Raw genomic sequence first — 19,281 nt, forward strand, 5'->3', positions numbered from 1 at the left:
AAAGTCAAGCTATTATAGACATATTATAGACCAGATGTGTGTGTGTATGCAAGCTCTCGATGCTAAGTATCTTTCAGCTGGAATCACTGAAGACTGAAAGAATATTTTCAAGATCTTTGTTCTGGTTGCTCCACTTCAGAACTTTTTCTAAATGTAAACACAAAATCCACTGATGTGATTCTGTCGAACTTTATTCAGAGAACTTCATCCAACAAGAATCTTTTTTTTTGTTACATCTGGATAGCAGGAGCTTCAAGAAGATAACAATAAAATGCATGAAGGTGCAATGAAAAAGCAGAAAAAACAATGTTAAAGAAAAATCAAAGCAAATAATACCAAAGCTAAACCATTTAAGCTGTCAAATAAAAAAAAATCAATACACCAGTGCACTAAACATTATTGTCAATACACTGTTTATTTGGCCAATTAAATTAAATTAAACTTGCTTAAATAAAATTCTATTCAAATTCTCTACTGAAATCTGTGATTTTAGTCATTAAAGCTATGGATTCTTAGATGAAACATATTATTCTTTAGATATCCTCCAAATTTACTAACTACTTAAGATTACCAGTAGTAGCATAACAAAACATTTGGTCCAAGAATCAAGTCAATACTTTATACTGTGTGTGAATAAAATCATTGTGATGCACTGTCACATTTTTTGCATTGTGATAAAACCATAATTTGCCAGTATTAATCACATAACAGTTACATTAAAGCTTCTTTTTCACTGCATGGTACCAGCTCGACTTGACTCTACTTGCTTTTTTAGTTTTTCACCAGGCAAATCTGGTACCTGGGACCTGATACCAGGTACAATTTTTGGTACCACCTCTGTCGAGGCTCCGAGCGAGCTGAACCAATACCAGAAGGTGATGTAAAAAAGCTAGTGACTACAGATTGGTTGGAGAGAATTGCTAAACACATATGCTAATGTTAGCAACCAGGTAGCATACTCTTGCATCGCCTTTGAGCTACCAGAATTGTCTAGTCGTCTGAACTCTGATTCTAGTATTTCCCAAACTCTCCTGGTATTTTATCTTGCTGCCATCAGCCTCTTCTGAACCACATTTTGTCTTCACATATCGGCAGTTTCATGTGGCGACCAGCTACATCGAGGGTGTACTGTATCTGCAGTGGAAAACGAAGTAGCTGGTACCAAAAGCAAGTGTAGTCGAGTCAAGCTGTACCATGCGCTGGAAAATTGGCTTATCTATATATTATCTATTTTGTCTCCGTAGGGCAGATTCTTGATAACCTAATATTTTTTGTACAAATTAAAATAACTTGAGACCTCAATCTTTCTGCAGATATATGCTGTACCATTAAAACCTAACCAGTGTATAAAGTTTCACTGCAATGTTATATCACTGTTGTCAGAACAAAACCTTGTATCTCCAAAATGGTAACTTTACAGGAGAAGGAAAAATATACTTTACTTTTAATGTAAATCAGTGGAACCAGAGTGTTTTCCAAATAGTTTTGGGCTGTTTCTTTTGGTTCATTCATCAAGAAATTTACACATAAAGTAAAGAGCAAGAGACATGATCACATTGTCAAAAACTGAATAAATGACAAAAATGGAGATATGAGGTTTTCTCCTAACAGCAGTGATATGCTTAGCTTAAAGAGAGGTGAAATAAGAGTCATTCTATATTGTAAGCATAAAGCCTGGATGAATACCCTGTCCCTGAACTTGAGTCATTTTCAACTGGAGAAAGCAAAGAAGATTCACATTATACTTACTATAATTTGAAGAGAAATGCGCAACTTTTTCAAATTCTACAGAAGCAACTTCATGAGTTACATTGAGAGACATTGGTTATTTTGTGATGTGCAATCTTTCATCAAATTAGGAAAACTTTATTTGTGTACCTTTAACTCTCAGCTTGATAAACCATCAAACAGCAGACACCTGAAGCACTGGATTATTAAATAAAACCTCATTACCTACACCGATCAGGAAAGACATTATGACCACGTCTTTGTTTCTACGCTCATTGTCCATTTTATCAGCTCCACTTACTATACAGGTGCACTTTGTAATTCTCAGTGTGCTGAGAATGATCCACCACCCAAATAGTACCTGCTCTGTGAGGATCCATGGGGGTCCTGACCACTGAAGAACAGGGTAAAAGGGGCTAACAAAGTATGCAGAGAAACAGATGGACTACAGTCTGTAACTGTAGAACTACAAAGTGCACCTATATAGTAAGTGGAGCTGATAAAATGGACAATGAGAGTAGAAACAAGGAGGTGGTCAGAACAGGGACTACTACAAGATCATCATTTTGATACTTGAATACAACATAAAGAAAAAACAAACTTAATGGAGATGATTAGTATCCTCAAATATGGGCAGGCATGATGACCTTCATATTAACATTGTCCACCTGGTGGAAAGAAAAAATACTTTTAAAATTGATACATATACGCTATTTTTAATGGATGATGTAATTAATGTGCTTTTATCAAGAGCTGTTGCCAAAAAGTACACAAACAAAAACTACTTACTTCAATGAGGCCAAAGGTGGTCATGAAAATGTCTCCATGGATATGAAGCGCAGACACGCTCTCCACTGGCATACGGTGCCAGAACATACAGAAAACGTGCCCATTCACAATTACCTGAGGGAAATAAAGCAAAACTGTCTGTGTAACAATTTACTTATTTTACTGAAGTTGTTAATTCACTTGTTTTACTTCTTCAAGCTCTGTACCTCATAGCCTTCTGGTTTAACAACCATGAACAAATCAAAGCCTCCTCCTTTCACAAATGGACCCCCTGAGGTCTCTTCTGGATTCTCCCACCGCCCATTTCTGAAGCTGTCGCGCACAACAGAGGGTGTCCCAACGCGGGGGTTGAAGTGGAATGCAATGTCATCTCCATCCCTTTGCCCAGTCTTCAGATTTATTGCGAAGCTGCAAGCAACACAAAAAAATAATATTTGAAACTAAATTATATTTTGAAATTCCTGTAAATGGCTATTCCAGATTGTAAATCTCTGTTTGTCCATTTAATATACACCAATGAACCAAAAAATAGTGAACACTTACAGATGAAGCAAATAAGGTTAATTATTTTGTGTCAAAAACAAAAGGTAAGTGAACGGTTGGTTCTTGTAGTCGATTTGTTAGATTAGGTAGATTGGGCAGCAGTGAAGATCTGAGCAACTCTAACAAGGACCAAATCATTATGGCCAAGAAGACGCTGTCGGGGTATCTCTGAAACGGCAAGGCTAGTGGGGTGCTCCTGATCTGCAAAGGGGAGTACCTGCCCACAGTGGTTTGAGGAGGGACAAACCAATGACACCCAAGGCTCATTGATGTGCAAGGGCAACAAATGCTATCTTGTCTGGTCCAAACTGACAGAAAGGATACTGTGACACAAGTCCCGAGTGGTGCAGCCATCTAAGCGTTGGCCCTATTATCAGGAGTTCAATCCCTGGTGATGCTACAGACATCTGTGGCCAGGAGTCCAAGAAAGCACAATTGGTCTTGCTCTCTCTGGGGGGGGAGGGATGCCTCCCCCCATCACTCAACGAGATGCTAGTCAGCGGGGGTGTCTGTTAGCTGACATAACAGAACTGGCGGTTGGCGCTTTCCTCCGAGTGCGTTCAGCTGTCCAATGACGTGTGAGCGATCGAGAAGATGCGGCGGCGCTTCACAGGTCTTGGAGGAAGCCTGTGCTAGCCTTTGCCCTCTTAGCGTTGGTAGTATCGTGTGATTGGGGGAGTCCTAACAAGCGGTTGGAATTGGAGACAATTAAATTGGGGAGAAAATTGGATAAAAAATTAAAAAAAAAACTTTAACTTTGTTTGTGAGGGGGAGTGTGTCACAACAAATCAGTGCATCACACCCTGCTGTGTATGGTGTTGCATAGCCACAGACCAGTCAGAGGGTTCATGCCAACCCCTGTCCACCTCTAAAGCACCTACAATGGGGCACAGATGTTGGAACTGGACCTTGGAGCAATTGAAGAACGTCACTTCGTCCTGTTTTCTTTTACATCAATATATATATTAGGGGTGGGAATCTCTAGGCACCTCATGATTCGATTCGATTACGATTCAGAGGGCTGCGATGCGATTATAAAACGATTATCAATGCATCTCGATGCATCTTTTTTTTCTATATAGCATTTATATTTTCTCACTGTGAGCTCAAGTTTCGAGTTCAAGTTTCAAGTTTATTTGTCATTTGCACAACATGTCAGGACATTTATGCATTGAAATGCTTGTGGTGAGGCTCAGCTAATAAATATACACCAAATATAAACATAATATGGAGACAATATACATTTTAAAGTGACTAAGTGACTCTAAGTGACTAAGTGTTATTGTTATTTAAAGTGACTTAGTACTTTTAAAGCACAGTATTTGTAATGATCCATAATGAATTTACTTCCAATTTCTTTTTTAATAAAACAAATGGAAGTGATGTGGCAAGTGAACTAGAAGGCTCTCATTCAGTGCTCTTGTTTGGAGCACGAGAAGCTGCTGCTACTCATCTGCGATAAAATGCGCAGTTACGGTGAAATAAGATCCAGTGGCAGTGGATGTCCACGCAGCACGTTATAGCTATTCTACCCGTTTTCTTTAGTGATTTTATAACTTCGGTTTTGGTCTCATTGTAGAGAGTTGGGGGATCGCTGTGTCAGTAAAATATCTTTCAGATGGGACGTGTGCAACATAGCGCGAAAGCCCTGTTTCGCAACGACTGAGAACCGGCGTGCAGACTGCAGGTCACCTAGCAACGATGCGTTATTCGCATTTATAAGCAGCGCAGTTGGTTACCTGGTACGTTAAAATAGAATAAGAAGCGACTTCAGCCTCGTAAAACAGTCGGTGAGAGACATTTTACAAGAAACTGATCTACTTTTGAGGAAAAGTTTTCTGGTGGAGATGGGAGGAAAGCGGCTATAGCTGAGCTAAAGCTTAAATCACAGCAAAGTAAATCTGCGTTTTCGTTTATATTGTTTAGCCTACACTAGGACATCATCACATACTGAGACATACTGGACATTAAGTGTTGTGGCTCCCAAGCTGGTTTGTTTTTTGTTGAAAGGACAAAATGTTATAATTTGTGTTGTGACTCCTGGCTTTTAATGCAGAGGGAGCCGATCAGATTTCTCGCTCTACCACTTGTGTTTTTGTTATGTGCCGCCACAGACTGTCCGGGCACTGCACTTCTGCACTTCCAATTTCCACCTTTTGCATTCTGTCAACATTACGTTATAAATGAAATATTTCGAAAATCGATTTTTGACATTTGTGAATTGATTCAGAATTGTTCACGTCTGCATCGCGATGCATCTAAGAATCGATTTTTTCCCGCATATATATATATATATATATATATATATATTATATATATATACACACATACACACACACACACACACACATATAGTATTGGAGCAGAAAGAGTACTGAAAATCTCTACTTAAGTAAAAGTTTTAATAAAGAAAATTTAAAAAAAAGTAAGAGTAAATAAGTTGTTTATTGGAAAACTACTTGAGTATTCAAGTTACTTTTTTGTATATCTGCAATCACAGTCTGAAAATGTTTCTGAGTTGAGTTGGATAAATCAGTGGAGATAATCTGTACAGACAAAACTAAAGCATGATATGTGAGGAAAAAAGTTAAACTACATGTTCTTCGTGGTTAGATGATTAGATAAGACTTGCTAGTTTATCTGTTTCCAACAAAGTAATTTAGATGCCCTGAAAGGCTGTACATGGTTTTTCCTTGTTTAATTTAGTCTGCTTTATAAAAAAAGATTTGATTGAGTCAAAATTAAAAGTAGATTACTCAATATGTAATTTTCAGTGACTGGTTACCTAGCTAGTCAGCTGCTCCATCAGGCTGAAGTTGAGTTGTGTAAGCAGAGATCTCGGCACATTTTGTGATAACACTGTTATCTTTAGTTAATTTTTAAACGAATATAGGTGACCATTTGGATAAAGTCTGTTCCTTATGTGTGCTGGTAGAGTTCTCCTCTTTCTTCCTACACTAAACTGGAGGTCTGTGTACTGTTGTTGTAGCTGGGAGTTGCTGTGTTTTGGTCGGCAAATCTTTTAAATTCAACTAGGCTTTCTTCTAATTGGTTTATAAGCTGATAAGCTCATAATATATTTTACTCTAACATTATTAAACATTAAATTAACAAGACAAAGTGTTTCCTTATAAATTAAGTGAGAGTAGAAGTACTGTGCTTAAATTTTACTCCAAAAAGTACCACTACAGGGAAAAATGTACGCAAGTACAGTAACAAGAGTCAATGTAATTTGTTACTTTCCACCTCTGGCCAGTACCATGGGAACGTACCTATTGGCATCTGAAGGAACAACACCTTGGAAGAACAAAGCCAGTCCTACTTTCAGCCCTCCAATGAGTGGTCCCACAAAAGGTATGCTCTGTGGTGATCATAAGAATTGTAGGTGTAGGCAAAGAATAACTGCACATCCTTAGATTTAAAAAAAAACATTACTTCTTCTGATTCTTAGCATAATTATTACAAAATGAAACTTATGTTTTCATAAAACCTTAATTCACATTTCTTGCCTGTTAAACCATTCTCAAGTGCCATGTTACTTACAGGGTTGCAGACTGGATATGGCACTCCTAACTGGATCTGGGAAAACTTCCCACGTGAGACTCCTGGGCTTTGTTCCTTACCAAAAGTGGATGTGCTCCAGTTCTGAGCAAAGAGTAGACAAAGAATGGTAATGAAGGAAACTTACTATGCATTTCCCCCCCAAAAATCCCTGGTTGCTCTGGATTACAAGGGATGTTAGGAAGCTGAAAAAGTACTTTTTGATTTCTTTGGTGGTCCACTGGTAACTGCTGAGTTCTACCATGTTTCGTAGCACCATATAATGCTATTGTATTTATATTTATTTGGTTATTCTAAATGACGTGGTACATTACAGAAAAATATAATACAATAGCCACAATATGCTCTAAGTTGCTGTGTTTTTATTACTGGTCATGGGTGTTCTTCATAATCAGGAGGCTTATTGCCAACAACATAAAACATGATACAATGCACAAATTCTCAATAAATAAGTTATAATTAACTTCCAGTATACTGCAGTCAATTTATGAACTTTTCCATTTTTAGTGCCTTATAAGTAGTTTTTGCTCAGCCAATTGCCACTGAAGCAATAATGTTAATTTCTACTGGCACCTAGCCCTAGTGGAATTTCCTGTGTTGTGTCTGCAACAGTAACACTACTTAAAGCAGAGCTACCAATAACACTAACATTTGAAGTGTATGAAATTCAAGGAACATATTCTATTTATTTTACAGTTTTACAGCAAATCATTCAGTGAATACTTCAAGTCAAACTCCAATACTGAAATTAACAGAGGAATGGTTTAGTCTGTTAGCTATCTTTTAGCTTCTTTAAATGTTTAGTCTGCTATCTTTTAGCCTATTTTTTGAGAAAAATGTTCTCAGCTTATCTCGCCTCAGTTTAAACAAAAGAGGCTTCTTGCTTCATTTATATGTTTGGTGGTCAATGTGAGCAGAAACAGTCCATTCACAGCAGCGTGGCCCTTCCAATCAGATTTTATCCATTTAGCACTGAGAAACTGACTTACTGCTACATAACCAATGGTGTTCATGAAGACATCTCCTTTGATGTGAAGTGTGGTCACTTTCTCAATTGGCATTCGGTGCTTGAAGAAGCATTTTTTCTGGCCGTTTACATATGCCTGGAAAGAAAATATAATAGTCTTATTTTTGATGTTCATAAATCTTTTTGTTTATTTACATTATTTATTTTATTTTTTTTTACCACATACTCAATTAAACCCCATACCTCGTAGCCGTCTGTTTTGACAACAATGAAGATATCAAAGGCTGATCCCCTCACTAAGGGACACCCTTGAGACTCTTCTATACTCTCCCACTTTCCGTTTCTGAAGCTGTCACGAACCATTGAGTTGTTGTAGACACGGGGGTTGAAGTGAAAAGCAACATCATCGCCATCTTTCGGTCCTAGCTTATGATTTATCATGATGCTGCATGGGATGCAAAAAAATGCTCATTTCAAAGAAGAGTAGTTATATGTAAAATACATAAAGTATTTTGTGTTATACATATTAGAAATTCATACTCATTGGCATCTGGATTAACAACCCCTTGGAAGTACAGAGCTATCCCGGGTCTCAGCCCTCCAGAAATTGGGCCTACATAAGGAGTGCGCTGTAAAGAAATGGTTCATTAGTTCAACCTAGCAAATGAACAACAAACAATTTAACTAGTTTTATTCAACTCAAATAAATACTTTGAATGAAACACTGCAAAGCAAATGTTTAGTTTAGATGGGTAAAAGCAATATTTTACGTTAATTCAAACAAATTAATTTTATTTTCATGATTTAATGTAAATGCATGATTTAAAAAATTTACATAGAGACATGGCATGAAGCGGTTAAAAGGTCATAGCTCTTTGCCCAATATCCCTAAATGAAACCAACGTCAATATAGAGGTGAATTAGGCCAAAAGGCTGTGAAAGTATCCATTTGGTTATCTAAGTCTGCTAAAGGAGTTATAATAAATCGTCTGTAAAAGTTTGTACTGGACTTATTAACGCATTTACTGTATAGTGATAGTTTGCTAGCAAGACATGTAACTAAAAAGCCAGCTACGTTATAAATCCATACGTCCCATGAAATTATTGAACTCTACAGTTTTTATCAGTGTATTTAAAGCTATATGGAGCAGTAGAATCATATTTTTTGGAGGGATGAAGCACTACTGAACACCTTTGGGATGGGATGGAATGATCTAGGACTAAGCTTCGAACATCAGTACCTGACCCCACTAATGCTCTTGTGGCTGAATGCAATAAACCTCACAGCAATCTTCTAACATCTAGTGTAAAGCCTTTGAATTGACACTGAATTAGAGAGAACTATTTGTCTGTTTGCAAAATAAAGATTGACATGCCTCTCAGCCAATCACAGCTGTCTCTGAGTTGTTCTGTTAAGCAAAGGGAAAACCAGTGTTACCGGATTGGGCAGTTCACAGGGCTTGTCATTTTTTGAACCCAGTCGATACGATTTGAACTCTTAACCGGACAAAAAAAGAGAGCCCATTTGATGTGACGGGGTAGCGCTCGAGGGCTTTCCTGAGGACCTCAGTGATGTAGTGCTGTAAGATAGCTGGGGCATTTATCAACCCGAATTGCATCATGAAGTGGTGAAAGCCATCTTCCATTCGTCCCCCATCTAACCTGGATAAAGGTGCTGCACAGGTCCAGTTTAGGAAAAAACTGATGCTTGCTGCAGCAACTCAAATGGTGTTGTTAATGAGGAGTAGGGGTTATCAGTCCTTCATAATGATCTTGTTAAATCCCCTATAGTCTATACAAGGATGGAGACCCTATCTATCTTCCCCGCTGGCCTCTGCCAGTGAGGTGGAGGGCTGTAGGAAACCTGTATGAAGGCAAATGCCTCCTGAATATACTCTTCCATGGCCGTCTTCTTCAGGCCTCACAAGGAGAACAGAGAGAATGCTCTTCACTGATTACAGCTCAGCATTCAATACCATCATTCTCTCACAACTTGTCTCCAAGCTCCTTGATTTTGGACTGGAGACCTCTATCTGCTGATCCTCAACATGGGTGCATCACAGCGCTGTGTGCCCAGCCCCCTCCTGTGCTTTCCTGTTCACTTATGTCTGTGCTGCCAAGAACAGCTCCAATATCAAGTTTGTGTACGGCGCAACCATCCTGGGCCTCATCACGTTCAACAACAAGATGGCCTACAGAGAGAAGGTGAAGTCACAAACCAGCTGGTGCCAGGACAACAACCTCTCAACATCAGTGAAACTAAAAAGATGATTGTGGACTATAGAATCACCATCACGCTGCTGTCTTCTGGTGATGATGGTCAGCCTTACCTCAGGATATCACCCTCAAACAAACAGCCAGGTTGAGTGCCTCACCAGAAAAATTGGCGACACTGGAACACTACTGTCAAGATCAGCAGGGGAAGTGGTCACGCTTCCTTTCATGGGCATTATATGCACAACGTTCTCTTCATAATGCTTCCACTGGTCTAACAACCTATTGGTCTTAGTTGCAGTTGCCCTGTCATGATAAAGTCTCACCTAGCTTTCACTTTTCCCTCCTCAGACCAGTGATCCCTGCTTCACTGGGTAATGCCCCCCATCATGGGATGGGTGCATCCAATATCTACTGGACCTGCTCCGAGACCTTGGGACTGCCCCCAAGCTGGGAATGTAGTGTGCTTGGAGACGAACGTTGGGAGGTGTGTTCTATCATGCCCTCACGCATAACCACCTTTCAGAGATCTGCTTCTCTGTAATACTGATGGTTGGTCTCTGCCCATTTTACACACATGATTCATGTTTCCTCATTACTTAGCCTACTTATACACAGACTCTCACTCCTTGTGAGGTATTGCCAGTCTTTGTGTCAGTTCTTAGCTGTTTTTTTCATGTATCCCATTACTCTGTTTTTTTGGACTCATTGTCTGTTTTTTTAACTTGATGTGGATTTGCCCTTTTGTTCTCCAATTTATCTCCAATTGCTGTTGATATTTTTGTATATGAAAAATAATATAATAAAATAATATACATTTCACTCACTCACTCACTCACTCACTCACTCGCTCACTCGCTCATCATCTAAGGAACTTATCCTCCTGGGTAGCGGGGGTTGCTGGACCCTATCCCAGCACACGTTGGGCAGAGGGTAGGAAACACCCTGGACAGCTCGCCAGTCCATCACAGAAATGCCATAATTTGTTTTTGCTTTATTAAAGTTAGTTAAAAGTCCTAGTGTACAAGATGTGTCCTTGTCAACAAAATTTAAATAAGGAAGCTAATACAACGCACTATCAAAGTGAATTGATGTGTAGGTTTACATTTATTTGATACTTACAGGTGTTGACAGTGCCAAAATGGCAGCATCGTTGACATGCCTTACTGAACCCAGTGTGGCTGCATGTTTTATTCCAACCATGTGCTCACCTGATCGAATGTTTGAAGACTGAACTCTTCAGCTCGTTTGGCATAAAAACCTGGAGCCACATCGGCCCTTTGCAGATAAGATTGGACATACTTGATAAATGTATACCTATGGCTTAAACCTGTTCCTTGTTTTTTTATGCTCAGTGGCTAAAAGACTTCCCTGGTTTGATTAATGAAAACATCGTTTCCAGAATCTTTTGCTGTAAACTGGCCTGCATTAATGTTGCCAGGTCTCAAATATTTATGTCTGCACTAAACATCTTTTAAATAATGATTTCAAATGTACTCCTCTGCATGCTTTTACATTTTCCTTTGGGCTGCAAAAAGTTTTCAGTCTGTTAATACAAGTGTTTCAGATGCTACCAGGGAGTCTGAGCTAACATATTTAACATAGTAACTAAAGGAGGCAGTTTAGAATTTTGCAAACGGTCAGATTATGTTCACTGAAGTTGTTACACTCTTGAGCCACACTGTAATGGAAACTACTCACAATATCGCTGAGCTGATTCAAAACTTCTGAGGTGATGGTTGACAGACTCCACCGTGAGACGCCCAAGTTGGTCATTATTTTCTTCCTTAGTTCATTAAAGAGGGAGGAAGAGGTCCAGTTCTGTGTAGAATGCAAACATATGATAGGATATTATAGATTTTTTCAGTGACTTGAACTTGATATACTGATTTATTGCATTTCTTGATAACTGCCATGAGATGAATTTGAAAAAATTAATTCTCTTGATTTGATTTCTTTAGATTTATGAAGAAATATAATTTCAGGTCTGTTTCTCACTGTAAGCAGTATAAGCAGTCGCTTAGGGCCTCCAAACCACCAGAGGCTCCACAAGTACATATACATTGTTTTTTTTATTTCCAGACAAATCTAGAAAGCAAAAATGATCCCTTACTCTTGTTTTGCATCAACTCTTATTTTAACTACACTCCGTGATTTGCACATCTGTGAAGGCACCATTAATGCTGAATGATATATACAGGTTTTGGCACCACATGCTGTCGTCCAGATGACGTCTTTTTCAGGGAAGCCCTTGCTTATTTCAGCAAGACAATGTAAAACCACAGTCTGCATATATTATAACTGCATGGCTTCATAGTAAAAGAGTCCAGGGGCTAAATTGGCCTGCCTGCAGTTCAGACCTGTCACCACTGAAAACATTTGGCACATTATGAAACGAAAAATTACAATAAAGAAAACCCCAAACTGTTGAGCAGCTGAAATCCTATATACAAAACCGGGGAAACATTTCACTTTCAAAACTAGAGAATTCGGTCTCTCCAGTTCCCAAACCTTTAGAGTGTAGTTAAATTAAGAGGTGGTGCAAAACAAGTAAACATGCCACCGACCCAACTTTTTTGGAAGGTGTTGCTGGCTCCAAATTCGAAATGGGTATGTATTTGTAATAACATTTTTCAGTGTCAAAATTTTATATGTTGTCTTTGCGCCATTCTGAATTAAATATAGGGTTTATTTTATTTAGTTTATTTTTTTCTACGTTTTGTACAGCATCCCAACTTTTTTGGAAATGGGGTTGTAAATGACGCAGGTGAGGTTCCCAAGTAATTTGGGCCCACAAATATTCAGAAATTACATGACCAATTTTAACTGATTTTGCTGAGGTTTTACCAAAGCCTACATGCTAATATTAAAAGTCATGCAAAATCTTGTAAATGCTACAAAAACAATAACAAGAAAAGTAAGAAATTCTGTACTAACCCACGACTTGCCCACTGGAACGGTGACCTTCCCTTGGAGGGAAAACTGGACAGATTCACTGGCTTCACTCACTCCCACATCACTAACCACTCTGTACCGGACCCAGTATTGGTTGGCTAGCTGCAGTCCAGTTAAAGTGAAGGTTTCCTGTGCATCTGGAGTGTCTATGGTCTCCCAAGCGCCACCATCAGCTCCTGAAGCATCGGGCTGTGTTACTCTGTATTCCACTCTGTACTGTCTTGTCACTCCAGTTGGGGACTTCTGAAGCTTCAGAATCACATTCCTATTCTGAATGTCCACGCTGGGAGCAGGAGGCTTTGACACTGGCTGAAAGTGGCCATCCACTAATTTCTCTTGTTTATACAGGCGGATGGAGATGCCAGGATTGGAGGGGTCTGAGATTGATGAAATGACAAACTTGGCTGTCTTCTTATCCTTATTGGCATTAAAAAAACTTTTGAAGAGGGAAAGGTTCTCTTTCATCTTCTTAGATATTTCAGGATTGCTGAACCAAGGCTTGATGTCTTGGTCACTTGATTTTGGAACTGTTGACTGCTTTTCAAATGGATCTGCTGTCAGGAACTCTGTTATGGTTTGCAGATATGGATCTTCATACTTCACAGAAGTGAAGGAGAAGCATATGACTGTATCCACCATGGGACTGAAGAGGATGCTGTTGAACTGGGCTGAGGATGTGATTATCGGGACTTCACTCAGTTCCCTGGTGTAGGAACTCAGCAGATCTAGTTCACCATTAACATTCTCTAACCACTGCTTTAGCTTGCTAGCCCTAAAGGGGGAGTTGGCATGGGTAGTCAGAATGTCAGCCAGTGAACTGTCTTTCACCTCCCCACCCCGAATAGCAGGAAGCACACTGGCCAGAGCTTTTTGTAACAACACCTTGTAGATACCAAACGATTCTTGAAATATGTGCAGCCTTTCCCCCACATCCTGGAAATCATTTACTGCTGTGTTCTGAACCAGATCATTGCATCTCCTCTCTGCATCTCCCAGCTCCTCCAACAAGCCTTCGACTTTAGTTATGAGCGTTGCTCCGATTTCTCTCTCCAGCTTAGCTGCTTTACTGTCCAAACGTGCCAGGGGATGGAGCCAAACCCTCACAGGCACAGCATCATTCTCCCTCTGCCTCAGCAAAGATGGTAGCTTCTTGTACAGCTGCAAGGCTTCCATGTATGTGGTGGGGTTCTCCTCGAGCTCATAGTCACCATAAAATGTACAGCTGATATTATCAGCCAGTTTCTTTTCATTCTCATTCATCTTTAGAGCTCCTTCCCCCTCTATGGAAAATGAAGGGATCTTCTTAACCATTCCCCTCAGATTTCCCTCAACCTCTTGTTTGTCCTCATTCTCTGAGACTGTTTTGTCAAACACCATGAAGGCCTGACCCCCATACAGTACAGCTGTAACAACATGAGTGGCGGTCTTCTGCTCAAACACCTCAGGGTAGGAGATTTTGCCCAGCTGGGTCATAGTAAGTTGCTCAAATCTTGTTGTCTGGCTGTACTGCATAGTAACTCTAGACTGACGGTCTGAGGACTTCTTGTCACGCAAGTATCGGGCTGAGCCTCCAACCTCCACTAAACCACCCAGAAAGCTGGCTTTGAGGGAGGCGCTGACATCAAGGACGCTGGCCTTATCCCGGAGTGAGTCAGAAGCAACAAATTTCAGATCAGTCTTGGGCTGTCGATGCACATCCAAATCCTTGGACAAAGACTGTTTATCCCATAGAGTAACACCTGAAATGAGTGAGAGTCTGGAGCTTATTCTTTGATCACTGGTTAATTTATTATATGCTTGTCCTTGTTAGTACACTGTAGGTCTACTGTTAAAGATGAGGTAATGTTTTTTTCATCCACTATTTGTCTCTGCAGTCTGTAGCTCTTCGTCAGTAGTGAGAAACGCAGGAACACAAATGGCTGGATGTTTTTGATTAGAAGACTATTTTCTAGAATTTATACTGAATTGTTTTCATACATAGCTTTAGCTGTAAGCTTGCTTACTGAAGGTCCTGGCAATGACTAACATGAATAAATTTACAATAGCAATAGCCATTATTCGTCACCATCAACATATCATACACTGCGTTTAATTTTATTTTACGAAAATAATCACACAGCGCATTCAGTCATCTTTAGAAAAAAAAATCAACTAACATGTTTTGTTGTTTGCTTTGTTTTACACAAATTTGATAAGGGCCAATGTCTCAGACTAAATTCTGTGCCACATCATTTTGTAAGTTAGCCATTATGTGTCCTAGGAAGTAGCACATGAGGCAATAAGTAAATAACTAAAAGTAAAAGTTGTGGCCTCTAACTATTTTGTAAGATAAATACATGTGAATGGTCAGATATGTGGATGTTCCCATTGAGTTTGCTTGAAGTAAACAATATTTCGATTAGTATACGAAACCTGGAATGAAAGAATCTCTGCGGCAGTCGTACAACATGCCAGGATACAGGGCCCTTCCCAGGGCTGCCATTTCAATCGTTTTAGGCTCCATGACTGTCAAGATAAATAAACAAAGCAATAAATAAAGGAATATTTGTACAGTTCTATCAAATTAGTTCAAACTACAGTCCCACAGCAAAAAAAGAATTACAAATTAAGTACTTAGACCTCAGATATTTACAAAGAGTATGATTTATTTAAACCCAAGGCATTAATTGAGAGAGTAATATGGGGTACTTTCTATAGGGAAGCAGCTGTCCCATATCCTAACCCCTACATTTCAACCGAAAAATGTAATACTTTCTTTTTTTGCAGTTTTTGTTTGTAAAGAAAAATTAATTAAAAATTTCTTTTAAAAGTTTACAGTTTGTATCATGAGTTAAATTTTTAAATAAAATGCCTTATTCCAAAAATGCTGTTGCACATTTTCATGTCACTACCAGAACTGTTTTAGTCTATAGGTGGAGTCTTATTTTAGCCACACCCCTGCATTTTAGAGCAGGAAGTGAGACTACATCCCTGTAACTCATGGCAACATGGTGAGCAGTGAGATCCCATTGTTTTGAAGTACATGTATCCCAAAGTCAGAAAGTCAGTGTGTAACATTAAGAATGGTCACTTTTTATGTTTTTTTATAAAATATGATTTTATGTGTGTAAAACTGTTCAAAGCTGTGTTTGCTAGTCATGTACTGGCTAGCATTTTTGACATGATTGAAATGGAATGTTCAATCTTTTTTTTTTTAAATAAACATATTTAAGGTGTAGGGTCACTCAAAGCAAAAGAGTTAGTCTAAAGTCAAAGAATGATACATATAAAGGGATAAATAAAAGAAAAAGGAATCGTTAAAATGGATACAGTTAAGATTAATATGACAATTCTTTGGTTAGATTATTCCTCCAAAACATGCTTAAATGGTAATGAAAAAATAGACAGATAATTTGAGTCATTTTGCTTTGTTATTCACTCTATGTTTATTGCCTATGTTGTGGGTGCAGAAGATGTATTACATGCTGTTGACACACCAAAACAACTAATGTAGAAACCAGTGATGTTTTGAGTAGGACTGGGGTAATGGATATATATATATATATATATATAAAACTCAGAGGTCTGCAACCAAAATGTTAAGAAGAGCCATTTTTTCCTTTCAACAAAAATCAGACCACCTTGGGAGCCACAACATGTTATGTCCATTTTACCATCTTGGCTGTAAATATATCTCAGTGTGTACCGATGTGCTAGAATAGACTAAAAAGTATTAAAAAAAAAAAAACGCAGAAAGCTTTAAGCTTTAGCTCAGCTATAGCTGCTTTTTTCGCATCTGCAGCAGGAAACTTTTCCTCAAAAGCAGAACAGTTTCTTACAAAATGTCTCTTAATGTTCGACTTTTTGCAGGGACTGAAGTCAGCTTCTCATTCACCAGTTTCTTGTTCGAATGTTTCCATTCCACCTTAAATGGTGCCTGAGGTGACCAGCAGTCTGCACGCCACCTTCAAGGACAAAGGGTGAATTAGCAGTTACACATGATACAACTCCGGCGTTTAAGACCATTTATTGCTACAACTGTGTTAGAACGATCAGCAGCTTTATTTAGCTGCAAAGGAGGATTATTTTATATTTACCTAAAAATCAAATTCTGCTGTGGAGTCGCATGTTGCTGACCCCTGGACTAACTTTACCGCAGTACTTTAAACAAGGTAACTGATCAAAAAGGAGGTAAAACTGAACTGGAGAGCGAACGTGGGCTGTACAGCGGAACAGATTTACTCACATTTTGGTTAAAAATGCTCAGCTCCAAGACAAATATTTATTCACTGGTGTATTTACTGTCCTGTAGATTGTCATCTTAGAGGTTTGCTTAAAAACCTTGGGAAACAGACTTCTCACCACTTCTCACCATACCGCATAGTAACGGCTTTGTCAAGCCAACTTAAAGTTTGTTCATGAATTTTTCCCTTCTGTTTGTTTTTGTTTGTGTTCCTTGTTCCTTAGGCCTACACTCTCTGAAATAAAGATACGAAACTGTCACTGGGGCAGTTATATTGACTCCACACACTCCGTCTCATCTCCAGTCTTTTTATTTTATTGTTGATAATATTAGGTTATGAAAAGATACAAATATGTACTTTTCATCTGGAAAAACTTATTTAAGGTACACAATTGGACCTTAAAACCACAGTTGGAGAGAAATGAATATTCACACATTATATGTGCTTTATATATGTTTGAGACTCTCTTTGAGGGAACATTTACATTATTTGTATCTGGATGACCAAAAATGTACCTGCACAGAACCTTTATTTCTAACAGTGAACGTTCTTGTTAGTCCTCATTCCTGTGTGACATTGACAGATGTTTTGAAGAAATAATCTTTATTTTCTGATAATGTTAACAAGTAGTGTTTACTAACCATAGAATAGTAATCTTCACACTGTAAAATAGGCCTTAGCTTCAAAGCCTGTTTGTAAAAGGGGCCTCCTGAAGCTTGTTAGGATCTGCTGTGTGAGCAAGAAGAACTGCCCTTGAGATAAGAACTAGCCCTGGAACAGGTGAACTTACAATGCAACCAGTCAAAAGCTAATGTCCTTGGGTACTGGAACATTCTGGTACAACTAAGATAAGATATTTTTAAAAAAGCATATTTCACGTATGATTGGAAATAAGGGTCCCCAAGTGCAGATGTGACGGTTCCCATGTACATGTAAGGTTTGGAGATAATGGGAACTAAGACGGTATAGAATTCCATAGAAAAGGAGGGGCGATTTCTTCATCGCCCCAAACAGAATATAAAAGTGGGTGTTTTTGACATGTTCTTTGCATTGTGGTTGTCCGGGAACCATCTTGCCATCCAAGCTCAATAAAGGAGAAGGCCTTTTCCTTCCTTCCACAAGAACTCAGCGACTACACTTTGACATTTTTCTTATTTTGTTAGAAGAAGTTATATTGCAGTTAGTTCTTAAAGTAACAGTTTTAGAACACGCTAGGAGGATCCATCTCTGTCCACGGGCCTTGAGCACAGGAGAGAGGCTTTTGGGCCCGACAACATACTTGTGTTTCTTTCAGTATTTTGTCTTGCTTGGTATTTTTGTACTTAATGTCTCAGTACTGACATGACCAGAAGCAAAATATTACTTTTTCTTTGTTATGTTTAACGTGTGATTCTTATTCTTTACGTTCTATGCACTGTCAGGAATTCAGGGCTGCCTCATTGATAGATGTAGATGTATTACATCAAGTTCAGTAAAAAAAGTCAAAAAAGTATTGTTTGGTACCCGCAGGGAATTTAGTGTCCATTTCACGCCACCAAAGATGTTTCAAAATTCGGTCACATTTAATTGACAAATTATACATTATTTACAAACTGGTTTTAATGAAAATGCACCTCCATCTGTTTTAATGATAATGCATCTGCAAATGTAAATCTGAGAAAAATGTGGCTCTGTTGATACGATATATGTACACAAACTATTGTTGCATGGGCCGCTTTCATTAATTAATGTGCAACAAAGTACTCATTAGTATAAGTGTCATTAGTATAATTTGTCACATTGCTTTCCTGAAATGAGGGGACAACATGTAAATGTGCTTTGATGAAAATATGTGCTTCACTTTCCACCACCATCAGGCTGCAGTAGTTGTAGCTTTAATAGCAGCAATAATAATAATAATAATAATAATAAGGTAATAAGTAGATTTACTTATCTCACCTTGTCTGGAAGTTTCTTTATTGAAGTGCAGGCAGATAAATGTAAGAAAGGCTTCTGTTGTTCTGTTGTTGCCAGTTGTCCTTATCTCTTCTGGAAGAGTCAGGTGGCTCTAATGGCTGTACATTCACAGCAAAAAAAAGAGGGTGGTGCTTCAGATTTACTTGCCGTTCTGCCACCTGCAGTGTGTGTGTGTGTGTGTGTGTGTTTTATAAGGTGTGGTTATAGACTTTGGGTGTTTTGGTGTTGAGAGGTGGTGGAAGAAGAGGGCTCATTGTGACCTCCTGTGGTGAATTGCTTCATCTGATTCTGACATTACAATACCTTTCACTTTTAATCATTGGTACTAGTGGTTCTTGAGTTTAG

General features: G+C 38.7%; 1 protein-coding gene and 1 long non-coding RNA gene across 2 annotated transcripts in view; one reads left to right on the plus strand and one right to left on the minus strand.

Annotated features, from left to right (window-relative positions):
* LOC118804373 overlaps positions 1-915 on the plus strand; it is a 57,988-nt gene extending 57,073 nt beyond the window's left edge. Inside the window, exon 3 of the long non-coding RNA XR_005006980.1 lies at positions 854-915. This is a non-coding gene — a long non-coding RNA (uncharacterized LOC118804373). The remainder of the gene's footprint in view (positions 1-853) is intronic.
* LOC118804368 (verrucotoxin subunit beta-like) lies at positions 174-19,051 on the minus strand. The gene is made up of 12 exons (XM_036564868.1): positions 18,919-19,051; positions 15,170-15,262; positions 12,740-14,496; positions 11,504-11,623; positions 8,129-8,217; positions 7,832-8,033; positions 7,611-7,724; positions 6,604-6,705; positions 6,333-6,421; positions 2,724-2,925; positions 2,518-2,631; positions 174-2,396 (listed from the first exon to the last, which is right to left on the minus strand). The coding sequence occupies exons 2-12, from the start codon at positions 15,258-15,260 to the stop codon at positions 2,352-2,354; spliced, it is 2,925 nt and encodes a 974-aa protein (XP_036420761.1). The 5' UTR covers positions 15,261-15,262; positions 18,919-19,051; the 3' UTR covers positions 174-2,351.
* Positions 19,052-19,281: the final 230 nt, after the last annotated feature.

The sequence above is a fragment of the Colossoma macropomum genome, unplaced genomic scaffold, assembly GCF_904425465.1.
Source record: "Colossoma macropomum unplaced genomic scaffold, Colossoma_macropomum, whole genome shotgun sequence".
Classification (NCBI taxonomy): Eukaryota; Metazoa; Chordata; class Actinopteri; order Characiformes; family Serrasalmidae; genus Colossoma; species Colossoma macropomum.

Excerpts from the sequence above, each read along its gene's own strand:
- LOC118804368 (XM_036564868.1), bottom strand. The coding sequence starts at position 15,260 with ATGGAGCCTAAAACGATTGAAATGGCAGCCCTGGGAAGGGCCCTGTAT. Across the intron at positions 14,497-15,169 it reads CAGAGATTCTTTCATTCCAG|GTGTTACTCTATGGGATAAA; the intron begins GTTTCGTATACT and ends CACTCATTTCAG. Across the intron at positions 2,397-2,517 it reads CCACCTTTGGCCTCATTGAA|GTGGACAATGTTAATATGAA; the intron begins GTAAGTAGTTTT and ends TCTTTCCACCAG.